At 41.8% G+C, this 22,774-nt stretch overlaps 1 protein-coding gene across 2 annotated transcripts in view; it reads right to left on the reverse strand.

The window, feature by feature from the left end:
- The window catches only part of FYB1 (FYN binding protein 1), a 113,526-nt gene that overhangs the window by 35,912 nt on the left and 54,840 nt on the right, over positions 1-22,774 (reverse strand). For both annotated transcript variants that reach the window (XM_077816783.1, XM_077816782.1), the window contains exons 3-6: positions 4,192-4,375; positions 2,703-2,752; positions 1,586-1,605; positions 666-712 (exon numbers count right to left, since the gene is read on the reverse strand). In XM_077816783.1, the coding sequence (XP_077672909.1) occupies positions 666-712; positions 1,586-1,605; positions 2,703-2,752; positions 4,192-4,375 (301 nt within the window). The remainder of the gene's footprint in view (positions 1-665; positions 713-1,585; positions 1,606-2,702; positions 2,753-4,191; positions 4,376-22,774) is intronic.

The following is a 22,774-nucleotide window of genomic DNA, read 5'->3' on the forward strand; positions in this document are numbered from 1 at the left end:
TCAAATGCACCTCACTGTGAGAGACATCACTCATTTCAGTCTCAACATCACCTGTGCTCTCTGTCACAGGTTGCTTCCCACATGTGGGCTTTAGGAGATTGTGAGGTAGGCTGCTGGTCCCTTCTGATGAGAGGCACTGCAGAGGCACTGGGAGGGAAGCTTGCATTTCTGCTGTCTGTACTGTCCCTGCTCTGTGGACACACAGTGGGTTTCAGACCCATGGGGATGCCAGTCCAACAGTTTCATGAGCTCTATTAAAATTCACCTTGAGAACAACAACATGAACAAAATAATTCAACTAGTATTGGGGTGGGGGTGTCATATTTTGTTCCCATTTCAGGGAGTAACTCTGTGCAGCAGCTCAGCCATATTCCAAAGAGCTGAAGAGCATACTCTTTTGCTACCCAATTCAAAATAGTCACAGGACTTCATTTGAGGAAGCATCTCCACCTGCATGCTACATCTAGTTTTAGGAGGGAGTTAACTTGTAAACTGATATGCTTTCTTTAGGGAAGATGATTAAGGTGGATGGAGCTCAAGATTGCAGTGCAGTCATGCTTCTGGGCCAGATTAAGTATATTTCCTAGCATATTTCCTAGTGATCTGTTTCTTCATTCAGTAACAAAGACACAATGGATTATAGCTGTATAAGTTAGATTTGATACCTGATGTCATTGATATCTTCGTACGTCTCTCCATCACTCTCTTGACCCTATAAGAAAAATTAATCATGATTCAGTCTCCAATGGCCTAAATACACTGGAGTTCAATTTTTTAGCTAGATACAGACAGACATAAATTAAAGCAGAAAAATAATCAATTGAAAATGCATTTAATCTTTCCAAGCCCAAATTACTAAATTGTTCAAATACCTATTTCTTCTGTTCTGACCTTGGTTGTTATTATCTATCTATAGCCATATGGATAGATATAGATATAAAATAAAACTCAGCCTCCTTCCCATCACACACACACACACACACACACTGATTGTTTATTCTGAAGTGAGTCTCTGTGCTGCAACTTTGATTACACTGCATCTGAAAGATGGCATGGCTTGAAAGGACTACAGGGTTAAAAACTAATTATGGGAGATGATGCATTGAGGGGGGCAAAGCTATAGAAGGTATTGGAATAGGGTTCAGAGTAGAGTTCTGTTCCTGACTCTGCCAGAGACTTATTGTGTAAACTTGGGCAAGTCACGGAGGCCCTGATTCAGTGAGGTACTTAATCACATGCCTAATTTTAAGCACATGAGTTGTCCCACTGAAATCAACAGGGATACTCACGTGCTTAAAATTAGGCACATGATTGAATACCTTGATGTAGGCCTATATCTCTGGAAAATTTCAGTGAAACTGAAATGTCAGTGGAAATGGAAGATTTTGTGAACTTTTTGGATTCCAGCCAGCTTTATAATTAGTGCCACTTTTGTTCTGGGTTCAACCACTTTCATTGTTGCCCTCTACATTTCTGCAATTTATCAGCAATATACTGGATCTATTCTGCAACAAACTAGCTTTTCTAATGCAGTGATGTGTTGGAAAGAATATGTTTTCGGTGTGTTATAAAGGATAATACTTACCCCATTTGTATTTCCGTGACCTGAATGACCAAAAATACAAACAGAATATTATTTTATTTTGTAGAGAAAGTGCCTCATGCTGATGCTAACTATATGGACACATACACAGCTGTACTTTAACTAGTGCCAAATATAGATTTATAATGATCTTATCTGTTTTAATAAGGATAAGAATGCAAACTAATTGGGATGAACAGAGCTTCCTACTGTGGTACTTTGTAAACTTCTAGCAGTAACTGATTTAAGGACTTTCACTTCATCTGCCATAGTGTGTATTATATCACATATACCCCAAATCAGAACGTTCACTTTAAAGCTTCCTCAGAGACAACAGTGTCCTTCCTATCATATCAGTTTACAAAAATCCAGTCACTTACAAGCAAGGAAGTGAATAGTTAAGAACATAACATCTTACACAGGTCACATAGGGCACCACCAGCCCTCCACAGCCATGGCAGAGAGTATGGAGGCATAAGGCCTGTACTCTCCTGTGCATGCTAGCTATACTATGGCCTGCAGCAAAGGAAAAGAAGGCGAGGCAAAGCTGCTGATTTCCCCAGGCTGTGCAAGGGGTAGCAGGCTTCATCTCCACCCCACTACATGCTGTGCTGGCCAGAATACTGGGTGAGGGACACTGTGGCTGGTATAGCCCTGGCACAGTTTACTTTCTTCCTAGGGGAGACCAGGAGAGAGAGTCATAATCTGCTTCTTGGGCTACTCCTGTACAACACATCTATGTGCTGGCTCTTCCTCAGGGCAGATGACAAAGTGATGATCTTACCTAACAAGCAAATTATTTTTATCCAGTATAAAAGCAATGCATTTTCATGAGAACACAATAACTAACTCTGAAAAAAGAGTATTCATTTCAGATCAGCGTTGAAAGTTATTAGGCTCAGCAAATCTTCCAAGCCAAAGTTACGTGGATGCTAAAACAAGGCTTTCCAAGAGAAAGTGCCTGCCATGTTGACTGTGGAGTGGTTACTGCTGTTATACACCACTCCAAAATATGACTTGCAGTTCACTAACACCATAAATATTTATGCCAGTCACTTATATTATAAATACAACATACTTAATTCTTAAATGGTTGCTATTAGTTAAAATGTATTCTTACCATCTGAACCAAATTCAACATCATCGTAACTTTGTTCATTGTCTGGATTTCTGTGAATGTGAAAAGAAAATGTAAAATCTGAGAAGATAGTTCCTATAATTACATCTTAATTTAGCTTTGTTCTGCTGCACGTGCCAAGTATTTGGGACATTGACTGGATAGTCTGTTCACTTTCAGCCCTAAACATTACAGAGTTTAGATATGTGTTTAAGTACAGTTGAGATTCCCATATGGATTAAGTGTGACTTTGGTTTTTACAGGGTGGCATCTTGACTCTGAACATAAAAACAGAAAATAAATGAGCCAAAGGCATTCATATCCAAGTGTAGTATAAACACTGTAATTTGGTAGAGTGACAGACAGAATAGTCAGAAATCTGTTTGAGGGTTTTGGAACACTAATAATCTCTGCATATGCATAAGCATAGCAACATATATTTGCATGTTGTACAGGTCCTTTCAGGGAAAGAGAAGAAGCTTGAATCTTAAGCAGACAGGAAGGAGAATGTACAGGAATGCTTTTTAAGGAGGCTGCAGGACCTGCTGTGGTTTAGCTGCTCTCTGGCCACTAGATGGAGCACTTAATGTACTTCATACTCAGTAATATATTCGTTGGGTTTATGAGAATTTTCTATCTGAAAATGTTTCTCAAGCTCAAGAACAGCAGCATCTTTAGACTGTGTGCTTTCACATCGTCAGTAGCAACATACAGTGTGTTGTGTGGTAAGACAGAAACCTCTTATGTCTGAGAGACACTCTATGTGTGCAATAAGTTGTTTACCGCAAAATTGCTTATTTTGAATACTGAACCTGCTTCCATTTGCTTTTCACTTTAGAAGCATATGCATTTAACACTTTGGCGGCCAGCAGGTGCCGACTTGGCAAGCCAAATTTGAGAAGAGCATGAAAATAGCACCACAATGGGTAATAGAGGCTCTGAAATGTAAAACTATGAGCCAAGTTCCTCTCTCATGTGTGCAGTCTCACCTACTATCCCCCAGCCCTATTGCCCTGTATGCACTGACTGGTGCCCATTGACTTCTCTGTCTCTTCCCTCCTCTGCCATTGGCCCAGAGTGCTGGAGTAAGGTTCTTAGTTGCTGCTGCTGACTGGACTACTTATTCCCTACACATAAGGGAGAGGACAGAGCACCCGCCCTTATACCTTTGTGATACAGGACATGGAAGGAGTTTTCTGCCACCACCACCTGTAGAGTGCAAGGGAGGGATTTGATAGTATATTTCCTGGGGCTGGCAGCAATCAGCTAAGTAGAAGGTCTCATCAGCTAGGGCCCAATCCAAGTTCCATTATAGTCCATGTAAAGACTTTCACTTTAATAGCAGACTCAATGTGGCATGGGAGCTTGGGTCTCCAGGCACCTGAGAGCTGGCCTTAAACTGCCACTGCCTGAGCATGCTGGTTTCCCATGATAGACATGAGCTGGAAAGTAACAGCAAAATATAAGCAAAACGGATTTCATGTTCACTTACAAGGGATCAGAGCTGGGTTTGATGTTTCTGGGAGGTAGGCTGGGAACTGGTGGTGCTTGTGTTGATGGGTGAGAAGCTGAAGGAGGAGGCGGCGGTGGTATCTGTGTAGCAGAATGTGAGGGTGGAGGTAAAGATGAGGAGAGCACTGAGTGGGAGATCTGTTTAACAGCTTCTTTGTTAGAACCTAAAACCAACAAAACAAAGACAATTTATCTAGTTAGCAACTCAAGATGATCCAAAGACAAAACATTGCTTGTTTAGATAAACTCTAGATATAACATATTAATAGGATACATACCCAGAAATTAACATGTTATTTAAATATTTGTAGATGTGCATGGTGCCTTATAATACATACAGAGACAGATATTATTTGTATTATTGCAGCATCTAGGAGTCCCAGCCATGGACCCCATTGTGCTAGGCAGTACAAACCCAGAACAAAAAGATGGTCCCTGCTTCAAACAATTTACAATCTAAGTGTAAGATAAGAGACAACAGATAGATACTGTACCTTGGGGGAACACCCTACACCCCCATGTTCATCTTTATAAAATGATTGTGTGGTATCCAATGCAAAGTTTATCATGTTGGGTGTCTTCGGAAGGCTCATGATGCGCTGAGCATGGGTGTTATAATGATGTTATAAAAACAATAAAGAGTCTGGTGGCACCTTAAAGGCTAACTGATTTATTTGAGCATAAGCTTTCGTGGGTAAAACCCCACTTCTTCAGATGCATGGAGTGAAAGTTACAGATGCAGACATAAATACACTGACACATGGAGTTACCTCACAAGTGGAGAGCCAGGGCTGACAGGGCCAATTCTATCAGGGTGGCTGTGGTCCACGCCCAACAATAGATGAGGAGGTGTCAATTCCAGGAGAGGCAAAGCTGCCTCTGTAATGAGCCAGCCACTCCCAGTCCCTATTCAAGCCCAAATTAATGTGTTAAATCTGCAAATGAATTTTAGTTCTGCTGTTTCTCTTTGAAGTCTGTTTCTGCAGTTTTTTTGTTCAAGTATAGCTACTTTCAAATCTGTTATAGAATATCCAGGAAGATTGAAGTGTTCTCCCACTGGCTTTTGTGTGTTACCATTCCTGATGTCCGATTTGTGTCCATTTATTCTTTTACGTAGGGACTGTCCGGTTTGGCCAGTACCTGGCAGAGAGGCATTGCTGGCACATGATGGCATAAATAACATTAGTAGACATGCAGGTGAATGAGCCTCTGATGGTGTGGCTGATGTGGTTGGGTCCTCTGACGGTGTCGCTAGAGTAGATATGGGGACAGAGTAGGCAACGAGGTTTGCTACAAGGATTGGTTCCTGGGTTAGTGTTTCTGTGGTGTGGTGTGTAGTTGCTGGTGAATACTGGCTTCAGGTTGGGGGGCTGTCTGTAAGTGAGGACTGGCCTGTCTCCCATGGTCTGAGAGAGTGAGGGTTCATTTTCCAGGATAGGTTGTAGATCGTTGATAATGTGCTGGAGAGGTTTTAGCTGGGGGCTATATGTGATGGCCAGTGGTGTTCTGTTATTTTCCTTGTTGGGCCTGTCCTGCAGTAGGTGATTTCTGGGTACCTGTCTCGCTCTGTCAATCTGTTTCCTCACTTCCCCAGGTGGGTATTATAGTTTTAAGAATGCTTGATAAAGATCTTGTAGGTGTTTGTCTGAGGGACTGGAGCAAATTTGGTTGTCTCTTAGGGCTTGGCTGTAGACAATGGATCATGTGATGTGTCCTGAATGGAAGCTGGAGGCATGTAGGTAGGCATAGCGGTCAGTAGGTTTCCGGTATAGGGTGGTGTTTATGTGACCATCACTTATTGGCACTGTAGTGTCCAGGAAGTGGATCTCTTGTGTGGACTGGTCCAGCCTGAGGTTGATGGTGGGGTGGAAATTGTTGACATCCAGGTGGAATTCTTCAAGGGTCTCCTTCCGTTGGTCCATATGATGAAGATGTCATCAATGTAGTGCAAGTAGAGGAGGGGCGCTAGGGGACGAGAGCTAAGGAAGCGTTGTTCTAAGTCAACCATAAAAATGTTGGCATACTGTGGGGCCATGGGGGTACCCATAGCAGTGCCGCTGACTTGAAGGTATAAGTCGTCCCCAAATCTGAAATGGTTGTGGGTGAGGACAAAGTCACAAAGCTCAGCCACCAGGTGTGCCGTGGCCTCATCAGGGATACTGTTCTTGACAGCTTGTAGTCCATCCTCATATGGAATATTGGTGTAAAGAGTTTCTACATCCATGGTGGCCAGGATGGTGTTTTCAGGAAGATCACCAAAGCATTGTAATTTCCTCAGGAAGTCGGTGATGTCTGGAATATTGCTAGGGGTCCTAGTAGCATAGAGTCTGAGGAGAGAGTCCAAATAGCCAGATAATCCTATATAAGCTATAAGAGTGCCGATGCCTGAGATGATGTGTTATATATATATAATATATAATGATCATATATATTAATGATGTTATAGTAATTGTTATAGTAATGTTATAGGTTATAATTTCATATATATAGTTATGAGGCTGAAAATGTATCCTCATGGCTTAAAGCAAGCTCAGGCAAAAATCTCTCCAAGAACAGAGAGGAAGTTCACACCTCATCAGGGCATGTATGGAACAATACCAGCCCAGCCACACAGGAACAAAGGACGCTGGCCTAGGCAGCAACAAAAGAATCTGTTAGACTCTCGAGGGAATCAACCCCCCTTCCTTTGATCAATTTGGAACTGCGATGAGGTAATGCTCACCTACTCTGAAGGGTGGGGGGCTGGGGCGGCAAAGCCAAAGGGAAGAAAGGACATTATAAAAGGGAGAGAAATTTGCCATGCTCTCTCTCTCTTCCACCTACATCTACAGACACCACACCAAGTGATTGAAGTGCTGATCAAAGAGGAGAGCCTGGCTGAAGAGCAACTGGCCAGCTTGTAGTGAGAACCATCTAACTCTGTAAGGGCACTGAAAGTGTTAAGATCAGCGTAGGATGTGTTTTGCTTTTATTTCATTTGACCAAATCTGACTTGTTATGTTTTGACTTATAATCACTTAAAATCGATCTTTATAGTTAATAAATTTGTTTATTCTACCTGTATCAGTACATTTGGTTTGAAGTGTGTCAGAGGCTCCCCTTGAGATAACAAGCCTGATACATATCAATTTCTTTGTTAAATTGACAAACTCATATAAGCTTGCAGTGTCCAGCGAGCATAACTGGACACTGCAAGACGGAGGTTCCTAGGGTTGGGTCTGGGACTGGAGATATAGGCTACTGTCATTCAGTTGCACAATCCAAGGAGTAGCTTACTTGCTAGAGGCTGTGTGTGAACAGCCCATGAGTGGGGGTTCTCACAGCAAAGCAAGGTAAGGCTGGCTCCCAGAGTCAAGGATTGGGGTGACCTAGCAGATCACTGGTCCAGATACCACCAGAGGGGAACATCACATACAACAGTGGGGATAGTACAAGAAAACAATTAGGACATACTGGTCAGCATGATAAGCTGGAGAATCAGCACACCAGCCAACATGAAAAAATTATAATTGGTGATGTTGATAGTGAAGCCCAAAATTAATGCAGCCAATTTTTTTTCCATTTTAAGACCCTGTTTTCAGTTGCGTATAACTTTTCCAAACTTTAAACATGGGCTGAAATTTCCCATTCTAGGCATCTCCCTCACACTGAATTTTTAGAGGGTTTTAGCAACAATGGTTCATCTGTCTCTGTGAATGAAATTAGGGAAAATACATTGTTTTGTTCATGATAAGAAAATCTTATCATTGTTTCATTGAGAAGCTGTGCCACTGTCTTTCATTGGAGCAGAGACTTCAAATTTGGAAGTGGGGTGGGATTGTGTGTTGCTCTGGTGTTAGGGACGTATTCTTTGCTGTGCCTGTGAAAATCCACCTAAATCTGGCCAAATTATAAACCTCTGAGAATAATCCCAGTTCACACACGCTAATAGTCTTGATCTGAAGACATCAAGAGATGGAGAATTCACCACTTCCCTTGGTACTTTGTTCCAATGGTTAATTCCCTCATAGTTAAAAAACTTTGATTAATTTCTCATCTGAATTTGTCTGGCTCCAGCTTCCAGTCATTGGTTCTTGTCATGCTTTTCTCTGCTACATTAGAGAGCTTTTCAGTACCCAACATTTTCTCCCTGTGCTTTATTAATATTGTGTAGTGCTAGTTTTTTAATCAGAATGTCATGCAGTATTAAACCAAACTCCTTACAATAGTCTAAGTATATTACATCTATGCAATTACCTTTGTCAACCAAACTTGCAATCTCATCAATGAATGAATCAGTTTTGTTTGACAAGTCCTATTTTCAGTAGAATCACATTAACTGGCATTAATTATAGTCCTATCCTTTAGTTCTTTATTAATTGAATCCCATATCAGCTTTTTCGTTATTTTACCCTATGCAACCTTAATCCTCCCCTCTTGTGCAGTCTTTAATTACACAATCACATTCCCCTCCCCACACACACTTCTTTAGTGATTTCTATTGGACCTATGTGCTCAGCATAGAGAGTAAGAGCTATAAAATCTGGTTCTTCATGATTTGTACTAGCCCACTGTTGGCACTTAAGATATACTAAATAATTACATTCTTTACAAAGCTCTGTCCTTGCCTCCGTGGGTCCCGCGTTTCCTGGCAGATTTCACTAGCCTCAGAGGCTCACTGTGACCCTCCACATAACCCTTCTTTCTCTAGAGACAAGGGTCACAGTCTACTGAGCCATTTTCATCATGAGCCATTTTCATCATAAGCCAGCAAGGGAGGTGAGGAGAAGTTATCCTTCCTTGCACAGTCTCTGTTGTCTCCCAGTCTCAGTGATTAATCAGGGGACAAAGGTGGGGGGGAAGCCCAGGCCCACCCTCTACTCCGGGCTCCAGCCCAGGGACCCTAATAGTATCAACTATGGTAGCTGACCTTTTAGAAACATGACATGTACAATTCCCTGGGCCACTTCCCCCACAGCAGCCCTCACTTCCTCAAGCTCCACTTCACCCTTACCTCAGGGCCTCCTTCCTTGTGCCTGATATGGTGTGTACAGCTCAGCCTCTCCAACAGCACAACTTCCTTCCACAGCTCCTGACATGCACACCCACCTGACTGACTGGGAGGCTTTTAACTAGTTTCAGCCAGCCGCTGATTGGCTTCAGGTGTCCCAATCAACCTAGCATTCTCCCTGCCTTCTGGAAAGTTCTTAATTTGCCCCAGGTGTCTTAATAGACCTGGAGCAGCTTCCATTTCACTTAACCTGGTACCAGGGATTTGTTTAGCCTGGAGCTAATATATCTATCTCCCACTACTTTTCTATAGCCATCTGGCCTTGCCCCGTCACAATTCATTCTCAAAATGTTTCTTTTTTCTTTTGTCTCTGTGGGCCTCATTATCTCCTGTGTTGCACCTTCTGTAGTCATCCACACTTGTGCAAACTGAAACCAATGTGGGTGCAAAATACTTCCATTCTAGTGTTGAAATTAATGGGACTATTTGTGAAGGAAACTACCACTCAGTGAAAATAGTGCTGGCAGAATCAGGTCCACAGTGATTGTAGATTAAACCATAATAATGTTTACTGCTTCTTTTCTGCTTTAATTGGATGTTTTGAATTAACCTTAGTTCCATATTTGTCTGTTTCTGCAAATCTTAATACACAGCATGGAAAAGAGCTATATTAGTGATGGAATTGGAGTCAGCTGAGAACACTCAGGTAAAACAGAAAGAGAAGCAATAATGAAATACCATTGTGGTTGCACATGTAAATCAACACCATTCAAAGACCTGGTGAATCATTATCATTGTGCACTAGCCTCAACCACTGGCACACCAAAAGACTCCTTCCTCTCCATTACAGATCTCTTTGGCTTTCAGACATCCTGCACCGGATCCAGACAGAGGAGTGGAAAGCCGAGCACCGATGGCAGAAAATGAAAGCTGAATCAGACAGGATGAATAACAAATTACTTGAAGCCTGTGCTGAGGCTGTATGACAGGTCAAGAGAACCTTCCTTTCAGCCTCCATTGAAGCTGCCAAATCCCACCCCAAGGAGCTGTCCAGGGCATAAACTGATTCAGCAATCCTGAGTGCCTACAACCTGGATCAGAGCTAAGTACCAAGCGCTGCAAAGAATTATCCTACTTCACCGAAAAAATCACACACATTAGGAAGCCTCCTCAAACAGCATGGATTTACTCCACCTGCACCCACCAACCAACCGCCCAGCTGCATTCCCACAGATAGTACACTCACTCATCAAGAAGTTCTAGACACATCTAAAGGAGTCCCAACTCAAGACTTGTGAAATTGCACCTCCACCACTAGACCCCTCACTTGTGGAGTCCCACAAGGAACAATTCTCTGTCCAGTTCTTTGCAACATTCAGTCATTAGGTGTACTGATCATACAACATGGACTCAGGTGCCAGAACTATGCAGAAGATAAATAGCTCCACCTATCCTTCACCACAGATGACCATACCACTACCAGCAAGATGGCCCAGTGCTTGGATAAGATCAGCTCATGGATGAAGAACAGCTGGCTGAAACTGAACCTGAGCAAGACTGAGGTGATGCTGGAGGGCAGAGGATAATACTTTGAAAAGTTTTCCATCACAATGCCATCACCTTTGATTGAAGATACACACCCACAATTGGTCATTTCAGTCCATACTTTTGGAGTGCTCTTTGATTTCACACTGACGCTGAGCTCTCACATAGCATCATCCATGAGTAATGCTCTCTATCATCTCCAGTTGGCTAGGAGGCTCTGTCCCATCCTGGTAGAAGGTGACCTGGCCTCAGTTATTCATGCCTTTGTCACCTCTTGGCTAGATTGGCAGCAATGTGATATACCTGGAATGAAGCCTTCAGCACTTAGGGGATTTCCACTGGTACAGAACACTGCTGCACATCTCAGTAACACAGGCTACTGTGAGCACATCAGTCTTCTGTTCTCTACACTGGCTTCCCATAGAATTTTTAATCAAATTCTAGGTGTGGTCCTTATCTTGAAGGCGCCCCAAGGCCTGGGCCCAGGATATTTAAAAGACAACCTAAAGCCTTGGGATAAAGACCCTGGTTGACAACTAACCCCTTCTCCTGGTACAATGGTACTTTCTGTTGCAAGGATAGAGCTTGTCTGTGTGAGAGTGAGAACAATCTTGGGGGCTGGTCTGATACTGTAAAATGAACTCTTCTAGGAACTCATCACCTTCTTCTCTGAATGCAGGGTGCACTTCTTTGACCTTGCCTTCCCTAACATAAGTACATAGAAATATGTATAACAACACAAAACAAAATATCTACCACAACAAGACCCTCCACTGCACACGGATCTCCTCTGGGGAGAGGATGAAAGAACAAACAACACGTGACAGCTGTGTAGTCACATTACTGAATGCACTACTGGATGGCACTCAGATACTATGGTGATGAGTGCAATATGAGAACCTATATACATAAGAATGGCCATACCAGGTCAGACCAGTTGTCCATCTAGTGCAGTATCCTGGCTTTTGACAGTAGTCAGTTCCAGATGCTTCAGAGGGAATGAACAGAAAAGGTCAATTTCAAGCAATCCATCCCCTATCATCCATTCCCAGCTTTTGGTACTTGGACGTTTAGGGACACCTGGAGCATGGCCAATAATAGCCAAGTCTTCACTGAACTCATCTAATTGTAATATTGAATCGAATCACTAGGGCCTAATTCTGTCACATTTACACTGATGGTTCTTTCCTATGCAAGTAGTTGAATTTGCTTCAATGGGACTGCTTATTAAGCATTGTGAGTATGCTTTCAGAATCAGACTCTGAAATAAAAATGAAATCTGGATCTGATACTTGAGAGCACTTAAGCTTGTGCTTAATTTTAAGTCTATGCTTAAGTTCCATTGACTTCAATGTGACTTTTGTTTTCCTGAATCAGGGGAGAAATAAAAAGTGATCAGTAAAATAAGAGTAAAGATGATTTTCATTTACATTATGAACCTCTCCTTTTCAGATATAAATCATGGCTGAAGGTGGTCTCAAAAAGTCATAGCCTGCTAGCCTGTTTTCCATAAACACTGTGGCTATTTTTCACAAAAATTGCATAAAACTCATCAGTTTGAACACTTTTAGTTACAGAACACCTCAAATGTAGATTGTAAATATTTGACAGATTATTATGCATCTTTCTAATTCAAAACCAAGTTTGTTTTTAACGAATTCAGGCCATTAGTCATTGATGTTTGGGAAGCAGTCACTTTCCATTATTTTTTCTTTTCTTTCGATCGTAGAACGTTAGATGCCTGACAGAAAACAGAAGAGAGTTATTCCATAATTAAGATTCTTTTAACATGTTGACCACTTCCTAGAAATATAAGTGCTATTGGACCTTTAACTGTGATTGTTCTTTTCTTTCATGTTTTCTGTCAAGATCCTTAGGGCTCAGTTCCCCACTGCTGAAGATGCAAGGGTGCAGGGTGAGCGCAGGGAGCCAGTTATGGTTCCCAGATCTAGCACTGTCACTCTGACTTGTATCACCTGAATAAGTGATGTTATACCAGTGAAGGGCTCTAATGGATGTAACAGACAAGAGAATCTAGCTTTTCATATTGTTTTAACAGAGCCTTTTGGAAGCGTGGTGAAGGGGAGATGAATATAATTTACTGAGCTGTTTTAAAAGGTCACCAGCAACTCACATACAACCGAACACCAGTACACATCTCTCCAAATCCTCTGCTTCCTACTGTTCTGGAACAAAACCACCCAACATCATGTAAGCAATCACTGCAATTAAAAATGCAGCTCCCAACTCCTGTATTACTCCTGGGGGAATTCTGCACCACTGCATGACACAGAATTTTGCAGAAATTAACATTGTGTGCGCAGAATTTCCTTTCCTCCACAGAAATGGGCTGCAGTGCTGCTAGCTGCCTCTAAGGGCCACTGGATCTGGCAGAGCGCAGCTTGCACATAGAAGACACTGCTGGAGGGAGGGAGAGGACACTAGAGAGTTCCTGGAAGCTGCAGTTCCCAGCATGCCCTGAGGGAAAGAGAGTGTGGTGCACAGGAAACTCCATGCAAGCCTGGGACTAAGCATCAGACTGTTTCTCCCTCTGGTTCCCTGGGAGGGAGGGGGGAGAGGCGAGGATGTCTGGGCTGGGGGCCATGGCTGGGCTCTGGGGGGGAGGAGGTGCAGGTATCTGGCCGGAGGGGGGCGTGGCTGGGCTCTATGGAGGAGGGGTTCAGGTGTATTGGCTGGAGGAGGCCCTGCAGCTGGGCTCTGGGGGGAGCGGGGGAAGGGGTGGTGGGTGTCTGGCTCCCCAGCTGTGCTCTGGGGCGGGGAAAGGGGTAGAGAAACAGGAACTGGGTTGTCATAGGGGTTTCTTTAACTTTCTACTCTTGGGGGAATTTTTGTGTGTGTTTGTATTGTTACAGACATACTTGCTGACAAGTATTTTCAAATACATTACCAAAATAATTGAAACTGGCATGATTATGTAGTGTTATTTTGACAAATAAAATTTGCAGAATTTTTTAGAATTTTAAAATATTGTGTGCAGGATTTTAATTTTTTTGGCACAGAATTTTAAATTTTTTGGTGCAGGATGCCCCCAGGAGTACTGTATCTTCCATGGGTTAGATTGTGCCTGGCCCTTATTCCATGTTTACATAGGGAGTGCTTACACAGAGAGGTCAAGAAGAACTGCAGCCCCCTGTGTAAAAATAGCCACTGCAATCAGTGGACATTGACCTTCTGTAACCCCTGATCCATATCAGGTGATGGGGACTAGTAAATAAAAACTAGTCTTTTACCAGCATGTGTATGACACCTTATTACTGTGCACTCTGGGGACTGTAGAGGATGTACTGTGCCTGTTCCTCCACAGATGATCCATGGCACCTCAAAGGGCGGAGAGGAAGCAGGACCATGGGTCAGCCCATTATATACCAGCCAATGGAGCTCCCCTACCATACCAAGTGATAGTTTCCTGCATCCCACACAGTGATGTAGGAGAAGCAGCACAGCCTAAATGACACAATCAAGTTCTATGCAGTGTTGTTGTAGCCATCTCGGTCCCAGGATATTAGAGAGACAAGGTGGGTGAGGTAATATCTTTTACTGGACCAACTTCTATTGGTGAGAGAGACAAGCTTTCAAGCTCATCAACAGAAGCAAGCTCCCCTCAGACCAGGAAACACCAACTCAAAGTGGCACCAGACCCCTCCTGCCAGAACAATACAGGCAAAATCTGAAGACATATTTCCACTGCTACAATGATCAACATCCTCCAGAACACACCTTTCAAGATCCATGGGTCCTACACATGCCTATCACACTATGTGGTGTACCTCATCCAGTGCACTAAATGCCCTACTAAGAACTATGTGGGTGAAACCAATCACTATACTCTCAAATGAACTCACGCAGGAAAATTATAAAAGACAGACACCATATCACCTGTGGGAGAACATTTTCCACAGAGCAATCACTCTATATCTGACCTATCAGTCCTCAACCTCAAAGGAAACCTGCACAACACTTCCAAAAGATGAGCCTGGGAGCTTAAATTCATAACTTTGCTAGACATGAAAAATCATGGTCTTAATAAAGACACTGGAGGTATGGCTTATTACAACACTCTGTAACCCACAAACTCTCTTTTTTGTCCTATGACTACAGGGGTGTTAATGGGCCACTTCATGTTGAATGGTCCTGCCTATTATGTACTGACTACTTATGCTAAACTATCAGTTCTATCTTGTATTAAGCTGTGAAGCTCTTATTACCTTTCTCAGACCTGAAGAAGAGCTCTGTGTAGCTTGACAGCTTGTCCTCAGCAACAGAAGTTGGTCCAATGAAATATATTGCTTCACCACCTTGTCTCTTGAACAATCAAGTCCAGCATTTTATCCCTACTTCACTGATTTCAGAAGCCTTCTCATTACTTGCACTAATCTCATCCTAATTTTACTAATTTCCAACATCTTCCCGTCCTCCCTACAGTTCTAATAACAGTGTTCCTTCATTTTGCACACACCACAATGGAGACCTCCATGGACACCTTGATGACATATTAACTTGACCTTCCTCACATGAGGCCTGAGCCTGTGTGATGAGGAACACTCCTGATCAGTACTGAATGCTTTCTACTTTCACTGGTGTAAAGAACAGATGAAGATGATCAACACCTCCAACAAGGCACCAACCAACTCCCAGCAGAACTGGTTGATTTCAAAATTTGAGAAGGTGGGGACAATTTTTATGACATGTTCTCAAAAAACATTTTCTCCTCCCCCCCAACCATTTATACTGCTGGTCAAAAGGTTTTGTATTTTGAAATTACGTTTTTTTTTAAAAAGAGGAAACATTTTCAAACAGCTTTACTACAGAGGCAACACGTAGTGGGGAATGCGGAGTCAAATGCCCCCCCAGATTGGCCTGCTGGGGGAGGAGAGAAAGAGGGGCTCTGTCCTCCTCTCCCTGCCCCTCCCCATCAGCATGTTCTGCTGCTTCTGCATGAGAGAGATTGGCTGGGAGGCAGCAGCGGCCTACTCCCTGCCTGGGCTTGGCTGCTGGGGACAGAGGCCCAGCATGCTGGGGCGGAAGGGCGGGCTCTGGCTCACTGGGCCCCTGTTCCTGGCAGCCAAACCTGGGCAGGGAGCGGGTCCCCACTGCCTCCTAGCGAGGTTCTCTCAGGCAGAAGTGGCTCCATCCCACTCTCCGTCCAGTTGTCAGGGAGAGCAGCTGAAGTGCAGGAGGGAGGCTCAGGGAGAGAAAGACAGAGCCCCCCTCTCCTCACAGGTAACGTGGGGTGGGAATAGCATGGTGTTCCTAGCCTGGGCACAGGGCGGTGTGGGAGGCACTGGGCAGAGGAGACACGTGGGGCAGTCACGTGTCCTCCCCTTTAGATTGTGCTCCCCCAGTATGAGGAGGTTAAGTCTATGCCTAGTGCACAGTGTTATGTCTCCATCCACTGTTTCTTCAACCTCACTTTTGATCCTTCCAGAGACACAGTCAAATTCTTTCATTTCCTCAAATCTACATACAACAAGTGTATTATCCAGGAATACATGGAAGAGCTAGAGACTACAGTCATGAGAACATGAGAAAAAGACAGACAGATGCAGAGAGGCTGGATGTCACCAACTTGTTGATGAGGTAGCAAAGAAATACAGGTCGGAAAACGAGTGGTAGTTGTCATGAATTTCCCAAAGTGTTTATATGCCTCCTCTTTCAACAATAGAGAAACACATTTCACCGTTTTTTTGGGTTTTTTTTGGCAGAGAAGTACATTCAAGCTCGCTGATTCTAATTCTGTGAATTTCAATAATCATTACAAAATATTTGCCATCTGAAAATTTTGTACATACTTTCATAGATTTTTAAAAATATTTTGTATTAAATTTTGCAAATTTCTTGAGATTTTTTCAGTTTTAGTAGGAAACATTTGAAAAAGCAAAAGCAATCACATTTAGTCACTTCTATCTGAGAGCCTGGGGAGGTTTATTGGTTTTAAAAAGAGCTTGCTTGCAGCTCTGGCTGTAAAACAAAGAAGCTGCAACAGTGCTTGTTACAGTCGAGCACCCACTTCCTACTTTATTTATGTTTTGCAGAAAACTGTTCTCAGCTCAGCTTCCCTATCTTGCATGCTATTTTAGCAACAGACCAATTAGTCTAGGTTTCCCACTAATATTATTTTAGAGTTGCCCAAAATAAACAACCATGCTCATAGCATTATTGAAACTGAAATCTTTTTAATAAGTATCACACTGCTATCATTTATGTTACTGTGAAAGAGGCACAAAGATGCTAATTATTGTAGGCACTGGGAATGCCTACTAAAGTGAAGTTTACAAAAAGTTTTAGTTATGGCTACCTGTTTTTGCATGCCCACGACTTTTCAAAAAAATTTCTTTCTGTGCAGAAATTTTACATGTGAGGGCCTTGATCCTGCATTGAGAACTGTGTAGCACTATCACTCTCCTTCCTTCTTCTCTGACACGCTGTTCTCCCCCATATCCCTCCCCATCCTGCACAGCCCCGATACAACCCCTCCCTACCTCGCCTCCTCTTACTCCAGTTAGGTGATGGAGCTTCCTCTGCCTGCTCTGTAGCAAAAGAAATTGCCCCTACCTCAGGGAATTCTCCAATACAAATCTCCAGCTGCTCAAAGTCGACTTTGTGCCGTGTAAGGGTCACAAAAGAAACATGGCAAATTGGAGAATCTGGCCCTCAGTTTTTAAACAGAACTTCACACTGGTAACAGAATCTAACACACAGTTATTAAAATACTTAGCTCCTACTTAATGCCTTAATTTTCAAAACACTGTACAAACACTTATTAATCCTCATTCCTGTTTTTGAACTGTGGTAATGGAGACATGGAGTGTTTAAGGGCAATGTGCTCAAACTTAAGTGTTTAAATTCAGCACCTAAATCCATAATTAGAGCCTGAGATCCTTAAGAAAATAAAAACAAAACCCAACCATCTTCAGCACATGCGTAAATTTACGAACCCAAGTAAACCCACAGACTTCAATGGGACTATTCTGGTGAATAAAGTTATTCAATGTGTGTTTGCAGGACTGAGCCCTTTGGCTTCTAAATAGGTGGCCAGATATTAAGAAGTGTTAAAGATATGCAGCACTCATTGATGTCAGTGAAGTTGCTTCAAATTTACATTGATGCAACTGAGAGCAGAAATCTGGCCCCTTTTATGGAGGTACCAGAGATTTAATTAATGCCAAACTGTCAGACAAAACTCCTGATTATTTGAAAGAAATCCTTAATAACTGATATTGAAGTATTTACAGATATTAGCCAATTAATTTTCATGCTAGAAGAGTTTATTTCTATAGTTTTTGCCAACAAAAAAAATCCTAATTTAAATTATTCAGACATAGAATATGTATGTTCTAATAAGATGCTGATAATTTAAAATAAATCATTAATAAACCGTTGATTCAGTTCAGAAAGGGCAGGGAAAGGAAAAGGGGTGTGTGTGTGGGGGGGGCGCAGGGGAGATTTATTAGAAAAGGCACAAATTAATCTAAACACAACAATTTGGTGTCTCCTCTGTTTCCCAAATTAGCAAATTGGAGGCACTTTGGATGAAACACTGATCATTCAATTTTAAAAACATTCAGATCTTTTTATATGGCACGTAATAGTAACAACAGTTGATAGAAGACAAGTGGTATTTTAATTAAAAATTAATTATAAGGTTATATCCATTGGAGAGCTACGCAAAGCTTCACTCAGACAAGCAGTCCCACGCTTTGCATTCAAATGGTGCTTCTTTGCATATTTTCCATTCAAGAGCAGCACACAAGATGCATCATTGTTCCAAAAAGTATCACTTTACAGTATGTACATTTGGTCAAAAACTAGAAATAGTCACAAATTTTCAACTTACAAAAATAATATTGTAGAATAAAATATTTTTCCAAATAATAGGAAGTTTGGCATAAGTATATTTGTCTGCTAAATTCCTTATTATCTTTACCATAAAATGACTGAACCTTTTCTTTTTTTATTTTATTTTGGCTGCTGTTACATTTATTTAGTAATTAAGGCCAGGGATTTCAAAAATGACTAATGATTTTTCATGTTGAAATTTTTCAGTGCCCAACGTGCAATACCTTAAAGGGTCCTGATTCTCCGAATGTGGGTTCTTAGTACATTTTGAAAATCAGGCCCCTTTAAGGTAACCCCATGGGAGCCTGGTCTGCATAACTGAGGTCAGAAACTATACCCAGTTGATCTTCTGTTTATTATTTCCATGTAAATGTATATTTCCCAGAGTATGCCAGAAGAATGTATGCACTGAGCTTTTATTTTAAATTTGGAACTGCTTTTTCTGTGGTAATTTTTTACTGGAGTTTTTGTATTTTATGCCCTTGAGATGGACAGTCAATACAAATAAAATAATGAGCATTATTTGTTTGGCAAACTGTGGGCATACCATGGCCCAGTGTAAATAAGAAATAATAATAGTAACACTGAATATTTGGAGACTCTCAGAAGAAATAATGGACAGCAGTCAGGGCTACCCCTGCGGCTCTGACCTGGCCCGTCCAGGAGGGTAAGAGAGTATCTGGGCCCCCTACTAATAAAGACTGAGAATGGTAATCTATCGCCCACCCTAAAACATACAGTAGGACAACCAGTACTAAAGCAATCGTCGCTCAACGCTAGAGACCTTGCAAACTACTGTCTGAATTTGACAGTTGAGCAGTTTGCAAAAAACAGTCTCTGCCACCATCTGTGAGTGGCCAGTGTAACGGACCCCCTGAGTCATGCTTCAGGACAGAGAATGGCACAAAGTCAGCATTTCTTGCCCTGGCGGAAGACCTCCTCGTGACCATAGACAAGAGATGTACTTCCAGACCCCTCCTGCAGGACCTCTCTGTGGCATTTGATACCACTGATCAGCAATACTCCTGCTGCAGGGATCAACAGAAATGCCCTGAAATGGCTCAGTTCCTTTTTCTGAGACTGACCACTGAGAGTCCTTATGAGAAATTGTTCCTCCACCTCTAGAGACCGCACCAGCGCAGTCCCACGAGGCCCGATCCTCTCCCCCACATTATTCAACATCTGTATGGAGCGACTGAGAGAGCTGGCAAGACAACACAGGCTGAAGTGCCAGAAGTACGCAGACTACTCCCAGCTTTATAAATGTAAACCATTTTGTCAACCTGCTTTCCTGGCTTCTCATTGCTTAGCTGACATCAGACCAGCGGGAACATAAGCAGGCCTAAGCTAAACCCAGGCAAGACTGAGATGGTGCTGGTAGGAAGAGATATATGTGAAGCAATTGCCTTCTCTATGAAGGACATCTGCCCTCAAATTGCTGAGTTGCTCAGCTGCCTTTGGGTCCTTTTTCAGTCCTTGATGCTATTGGATGGCCAAATAGTTATGACAGCAAAACACTTTCACTTACATTTGCAACTCGCCGCAGGTTTGCACCTTAACTTATTTAACACAGAGCAGGCCATGCTGAGGCATTCACAATCTCCGGATTTAGTCATTGCAGTTCATGTCTAAGAATGAAACTAGACACCCTGAAAATGCTTCAACTTTTACAAAATGCAGCAATCTGTCCGGTCAGCAGTACGGATCACTGTGAATCTATCATTTGAGTGCTCCACTCCCTGTACTGGCTCCCCAGTGAATTCTGAGTCCAGTGCAAGGTCTCTGTCCTGATATTTAAAGACCTCCATGGGATTGCTTGGAAATACCTGAAAGATCACATCTCCCCCTTGTGCATGACTGCATATTGTATTTGTATTAAGGATTATTTCACTGGAACAATGGATTGATCAATCATTGGGGAGGCTTGTGACTGTGGGAGACAGAGCTTTCACAGGAAATGGATATATGCTGTGGAACAAACTCTTGCAAGAGACAGGAATGACCATGGACTTTATTACTTTTAGAACTAAATGCAGAACTCATTTCTTCAATTTAGTTTTCCTTCAACAAGTTCTTCACACATGCATGCGGACACCTGCACACTCAAAAAGCCACTCATTCACTCTGATACAGCCACCCCCCCAACCAAAATTAACAAAAGCCATAAACTAATCAAGCTGGTTTTCCAACAGAGAAAAGAAAAGGAGATGTGATTATTTGTATTGTTAAATACTCGGGGGTGCTCAGGAAATAGAGTGAGTCAGGCCATAAAAGCACAGAGAGAAATAAATAGGTGAACAACCAGATAGATGCATAGCAATCAGACCCACACGATACCAGAGGTTGTTCAAGTAGAAAGGACATTTTTCTTTTTGGAAAAATTTCCAAAAAAAAATTCAAAATTAACCTGAACCCAAAAGGAGCTGCAAGTGCTCAGCAGCTCCAAAAAAATCACATATTTAACTACTTAACTTCCTTCTTTTTATGTGGCATCTCCATTACTGGAGATTTGCAACCTAGGCAGCCCATTCCGTATGATCCACTGCTAATCTCTTTTTGGAGGAATAGCCCTTTTCATCTACTCAATGCCCAGCTGAGATCTTCTTTTTTTGGTTTCATCTTCTTCAGCCATCAACTTTTCCTATCAGTGCCTGTAAATATGCATGATTGCCCACTGAACCCGTTAAAATGTGCCTTGCAAATTGAATCTTTCTTTTCATAAGATCTAGGACTAGCATTAACTAGGACTAGTTGAGTTCCAATCGTCTCCAATACTTTTTAATTGGGTACGCAGTCTGTCCATGATTTTTTCAGAATTCTTCTATACCACCATATTTTGAAGGATTGTAATTTCTTTATTATGAATTGTTTGAATGTCCGTTTTGCACCACTGTAATTTAACACAGGCCAAATGTAAGTTTTTAAGAGTCAGAATTTAGTTTTCAGACTTATGTCTCCTGTCATCGGATGTTTATTCTTCCAGAACGTCTCTTTGCTCTTGCTGTTCTGCTGCTGACTTTGGTGTCTGATCTTCCATTTTCTGTAATGATGCTTCCTAAGTAACAATAATTTCTCACTTGCTGTATGGCTGTCTTTCACTGGAATTCTCCTAAATTTAGGCATTTAAATATGAACATTCTGTCCCTAGTGTTATATAGTAATTTCATATATAAATTTTGTACATCTTGTGTAGGTTTTTATGTATGCAATACATTGAATTGTTTATTAGACATTATTTTAAAAGTATAAAGTGTATAGAAATATAGGCCCCAGTTCTGCAAGGTGCTTCAGCAAATGTCAAACTTTAAGTGTAGTCACATTAACTTGAATTGGAGCCAAAATGGATTATCTAATAAACAGTAAGAAAAAGTTTTATTCATTACAGTGAAAACATGGATGCCTTGTCTATATGAATAAGTTGAATCTCTTCTAGCTATTGGCTCTATATTGCGGTTGTGCACTCCTTTGGGGCCTGAGATAATATTAGCCATTGTATGCTAAATTTTCACAATTTTGTTTGTGTTTGTATGCACGAAGAGTGCAGGCCCAACATTTGTGAACACAGAATTAGAGGCATGTTTGAAATCAGCTGAAAAGTAGGTCATTACAGTGCAAGACACATATTGGTATCATTGTATTAATAACCAAAGTCTTGCTTAAGCAAAGTTTTGTTTCTGTGATATTTTTCCATTGCTGGAGAAAGAAGAAATATTGCTGTCATAGGCATAGGGTCTGATGTGAGGTTTTGGGTTTCACATCACAGGCTATTGCTATAACTGGTTATAACTATAACTATTTATAATCTATAAATAGATTTTCAGAAAAAGATGTACTTAGAGTTTAAAAACTGAGCACATCTGACAAATGCACAGCATTCTTCTCAGTGTCTATAAACTGGCTTGAAATTGTGTCAATATTAATGGCGTTCATATTATTTTCTTGTGGAAGGGCACCAATAATGATGTAGTCTATGACACTGGTGGCAGTTTAGATTTTGAACAGAACTTGGGTAGCTGTGTGATGAGCATTATTTCCCATGGGCTCATGCCAAAAGATCCCAGGAAATAATAAGTACAGTTTTAAAACCGAAAGAAAAAACACCTTTTTTGGTAAGCCCTTGGTTTTACTGTAATTTTCTTTCTAATACAGTGTCCTCTTATCTCCCTTTTGT

This window comes from Eretmochelys imbricata, chromosome 5 (assembly GCF_965152235.1).
Source record: "Eretmochelys imbricata isolate rEreImb1 chromosome 5, rEreImb1.hap1, whole genome shotgun sequence".
NCBI classification, from domain to species: Eukaryota; Metazoa; Chordata; order Testudines; family Cheloniidae; genus Eretmochelys; species Eretmochelys imbricata.